Source organism: Penaeus vannamei, chromosome 35 (genome assembly GCF_042767895.1).
Source record: "Penaeus vannamei isolate JL-2024 chromosome 35, ASM4276789v1, whole genome shotgun sequence".
Taxonomy (NCBI): Eukaryota; Metazoa; Arthropoda; class Malacostraca; order Decapoda; family Penaeidae; genus Penaeus; species Penaeus vannamei.
Window position 1 is genome coordinate 10555139 of NC_091583.1, and position 5000 is coordinate 10560138.

General features: G+C 33.7%; 1 protein-coding gene across 1 annotated transcript in view; it reads left to right on the plus strand.

Moving 5' to 3' along the window:
* LOC113817519 (secretion-regulating guanine nucleotide exchange factor) overlaps positions 1-3081 on the plus strand; it is a gene marked incomplete at its 5' end in the record, with an annotated part of 21999 nt that extends 18918 nt beyond the window's left edge. Inside the window, 1 exon segment of the mRNA XM_070114120.1 lies at positions 1138-3081. Coding sequence (XP_069970221.1) covers positions 1138-1390 — 253 coding nt within the window.
* Positions 3082-5000: the final 1919 nt, after the last annotated feature.

The following is a 5000-nucleotide window of genomic DNA, read 5'->3' on the forward strand; positions in this document are numbered from 1 at the left end:
GGGCAAGAATAAGGTCAAGGGAAGGATGAGAGAGGGCAAAGTGAAGGCAAGAACAAGGCCAATGGAAGGGCAAGAGCAAGAGAAAAGCAAAAGCAAGAACAAGGGCAAGGCAAGGACAAGAACAAGGGCAAAGCAAAGGCAAGAGCATGAGTTAACAGAAATAGACAGAAGTAGGGCTGTAAATGAGCTAGCAGCAAAATTGATTGTGTTATATTTTCTTCCTCATTTGTTCTCAGTCCAGTTTAGTATGTCTTTAGAATGGAGAATATCCAGTACTTAGTAATCAGCAAAAATACTGATATCATATGCATAAATTCTCATTATGAAACAATGCAGCATTAACTGATTGCATCATTGATTTGAATTTTAGAGTAATAGTAATTATGCAAGATTTGTCTCTCATGCTCTAGATGTAATCACAAATTTTAGATATATTGTTTGACATATTGTTAATGGATATTGTTGCATATGTAGCAAAACCATGCTAGAATTGTTCTGCTTTTCATATAGAATAAATTAAAGGAAAAAATTTTTTAGAATATGATTTATGTTGAACAAAATGCAAGTAAAACAACAATTTGAAGAGAAAGAAAACACTTGAATATGCCAAAGGCCTTTTCACTATGTTGTTTCTTCAGGGTATGAAGAAGGAATATAGCATAAAGGCTTTCAGCATATTCATGTGTTTTCTTGTTTTTCTCAGTGTTATTTTACATGAATGAAATCTTGATGAATTGTATTAACCTCTTTGATCCGGATAACTCGACCATCATGTCACAAAAGAATTTGGTTTGAAGGGCAGGTGACATGAACATGCCAAAATGAATGTTTTGGCTCAAAGCCAAAAGACTGCTAAAAACTCTTATGCATAAAAAGGGAAAATAATATTACACAGGAGAGGCATAGAGTCTTGTCACCACACACGAGTGTTCACATGTGCCCGGCAGAGTGGCCGTTCATATAAGCCTAATACCTGTATTTTGTTCCACGTGATTGCCGAAAAGTAACCGGATACAAGGAGTCAAGTATTTGTCTGTACATTCAATGAAATCCGTCAAGTGCGTCATTGACCATGATTGAAAAATTGATTTAAGAATTTCAAACGTATTCAGAATTTTAATTTTCCCTTTTTTTCAGATATATACCAAGCTGCTTAAGGTTCAAGAAGCGTGTTAAAGGAGTAGCATGTGGTTCTGAACACAACCTAGCTATGATCGAAGGACCTGGGGATGGCATCTCCCTCTTCACTTGGGGTTGGAATGAACATGGAAATTGCGGAGATGGAACAACAACTAATGCCCTGCGCCCTGCAAAAATTCAGGTGCCTGGGAATTTGCAGGTCATTGGGGCAGGGTCAGGACATTCTTTTGCCCTTGTTAAACTTTTTTGACATTGCTGAATGTAAGAAAGATAGATGCTTGTATTTTTAAAAATGTTTGTAGGCAAGATTACTTTTTATCAACAACAAAAGTTGAGCCTAGTAGAAGCAGACCAAATATAAGGAAAAGTTGTAGTAGGAAATATAAAGGGCTTCTACATACTGAAAACCTACAGTTTATATTATCTTCTCTGTGTGATGAAATATATTTAGTTTGAACATTTTGGCTCCCCTGTGCCGTTTTTATTATTAAGGAACGAGTGTGCAAAATCCCAGTGCAAAAGTGAATCTTTCCTAGAAGAAGAAAAGAAAAAATGAAAAGGACAGAGAAAGAGTAATATACACTTACTGACAGAGTTTCAAGGAAGGCCTGAGCAGCAAAAAACTTAGTTGGAATACCAATATTGTATGAGATTTAGTAGATTATAAGACATGTATTGCAGCTTTACTGTTAACGTTACCAGGCAGACTCCAAATAACAAATAAGATTTATGTTGCTTTACAACATGTATTCGATTAGTGAGTGAAAAATACAAGACTGCTTTATGCATTTTATAAAACCTATGAGAATGTACTCCTGAAATGAATGACAATCAATAACATACCCATCATCAGTCTAACAGTTTATTTGTACTTTTTTTTAATAGAAACATCAATAGTGCTGCTGTTTACAACCTAGTTCCATTAATGTAGTTGCAGAGATTTAAGAAACTTTACAGTGAAATAAATGCACCAAAGTTATTAAAGCCTTGTCAGCCATGAGTCTTTCCATATGTAGAAAAACAGTAAGTGATGTATAGTAACATAATTTGGTTGAAAATACTTTTATTGTTGTTACAGTCATTCTCTAATTTTTAAAAGGAAATGTCTCTCCTCTTAACAGAAGTCTTCATAAAGAGAGAATTGTTGTTATTGAGCAGCTTCTAGCCATTGACAAGAGTTTGAGATAATCTGATGCTTCTGGTTTTTATTTGGCTTGTGCAGTGTGCATTGCTGTTTTTTTTATATATATGTATGTATTCTAGTATCCCAAAAAGTGCTTTATGAATGAGGCAAATATCTAATATTTTGTATTTTGGAATATTTTGGAAAAGTTTCAAATGTGAAACTTTTCTTATAATTTTTGAGGCTCACACATATTTGGATGGCAAAAAGGGACAGAAAGCTAACATTGTAAAATTATATGTGTAATAAGAAATGAGTGATATCAAGTTTCCTAAAAATATTCTTTTATAAGTTTAGGGATTCATAACATGCTGCCTGGGGACTTCTGAGTGAGTGCTCAAAGAACATTTGTATTTGATGCAGTGATGGATTTTCCAGAGTGTTCACTGTAAATGGTCCTTGCACTGTAATTATAATGATTCCTAATCAGTCTTACCTCTCTGATAATGAAGATAAGTTAATGTGATTTAGACAATCAAAAGCTGTTGTTTTCAGACCATGTAAAATCCACACATATGAATCAGGTGGTTTACTCGAGATAAGAGAAGAGGAAAAGAAAAGGATAAAACTGTAGCTTCAAGTAGTAGTGCTGTTAAATACTGATGCATGTACTCAGGTTTTAATGACTTTCATGGTCATGCTTAAAATGAACATTTTTCAACACTGCTCCATTATGTGTATTGTTCATAAGAACAACAACTTTTTATTTAATTGTAAAGGCACTAGCAGTGATTCATTTCAATTATTAATGACAAAAACAATATAATTGTGAGTTTGTACTTACTCCAAAATTTAGGTAAGTTGAGGTACTTTACCATGGGTATAGGATTTGTGTGAAAAAGGTTTTGCAGACATCTGTTAACAAGGAAATAAAAGTTCTGGAACTGAAATTACATCCATGACACATTTTTTGCAATCTGTGAATATATCTCTTAATGTGGAGGATACAGTTACAAATGAACATCTCCAAGCAGAACAGCTTTTGAGTATTATTTTGTGATGCAATTGTAGTTTGCATGATAAAGTATCATAATCATGTCTGTTGGAGAGCTATAAATGTTGCTTGTATATTACTTCTTTGGACTGTGAATTGGATTGTTAATTGTGAATCTCATTCTTAGTGTCAACATTTGAGAAAAGGCCATATGACTGGAATGATAATAGACATTAAGTTCCACCTAGCATTGCTTAGCAGATTGTGTTGAATATGTTTTGAACATTACTTCAGTTTTCAGAAATGTTAAGGAGTGTTAAACCAGCTTGGGACAGTATTTCTGTCTGCAGTATTTCTTTATTTCCATATGAAATGCAAAGACTGCCTGTAAACAGGATCTTTCCAAGTATTTTTAGGAAGTAATATATACTCTTGCTCAGGTTTAAATTTTTCTCATAGTAGAGTTGGCATCAGTGGCAATACCAGATTATTGTAAAGGATAGCATTGATATTTTGCATTCTTTAAAGTTGCAGTGCATTTTACAGGAACTGACATCATATTGTAAAATGACATAATTTATCCAGGAAACTGTTAGAATTGTGATGTGTTCTGCCAATATGGGATTGCATACCAATATGCTTATTTTTTACTGTGATAGAGACATTATGTGCATGAGACTAAAAGCAAGAAAAAGTGGAAGACACCTGATTTATTATGAATGTTATCTATGCTTTTAGTCAAAGCAGTTTTGAGAAGATTTCTTTTATAAGGCAAATTTGTGTGTTTCTCATTTTTTTTATTAGGTCGTTTTTGTATACTTGTAGTATTGCAGGGTTATGATATTATGGTGACAATATATACAGGATTTGATGGCCTTATAACAGTTAATACTGAGGAAGTGAACAACTTGCTATCTGCTCTATAACTTTGGGACAAGATTTTATAGATAAGTCAGAAATGATAGGTGCCTGTATCAAAGAACAGATTGTCAGTTGAGTTTGAATACATTGTTCACACACCATTTTGCTAAGCAGAGAAATCATATAAGAGCAAATGGCAGTAATCTTTTAAAAGGTCAGTATAGCTATATAGTTTCTTGAGTAGGGTGCTCAATTTTCTGTTTGTTCTGGTTTTCATTAAACATTATAATCAAACTAAAGGAGAATATAATATGTGTATACTGTATAGACTAGAAATTTGCAAGCCGAGTGTATAGGTAAAAGAATAAGATGCTTTTTGTATTGCTTCGCACAGTGCCATTATGTGAGAGTTCTGAGAGGTTTATATAGTACCATTGTATTTAGCCAAGAATGCTGCTTGTATATACATTTTCATTGGTGCATTTTTTTTACCATTTTGCATGTTTTCATAGTATTAAAGGAAAAGTTTATTTGGCAAAGTAGTTGTGTTTGCAGTGGATACAGGTTCAGTACTATTTTAGCATAATACACTCAAAACACAACAGAATAGTTGTTTCTGGAATGTTTAGTGTTATTATTACAGTGTTTGAAAAGTTTTTAAGATCTTTACTTTTGAAATGAATAACATGTTTTGCTTCAAGTGTCTGTTGCAGTTTTTGCCTAAAAGCAAATATTCAGAGCATTGATACTGAGTCTTCTTGCATTTCACCGTGCAAAGCAGTTGGTAATTATGTCGTTTTTGGTGACACTGATGCTGGTTGGCTTTTCTGGTCAACTCACTTTGGTTGTCAAGGTCTTTGGCATACCCTGGAAGAAGCTGCC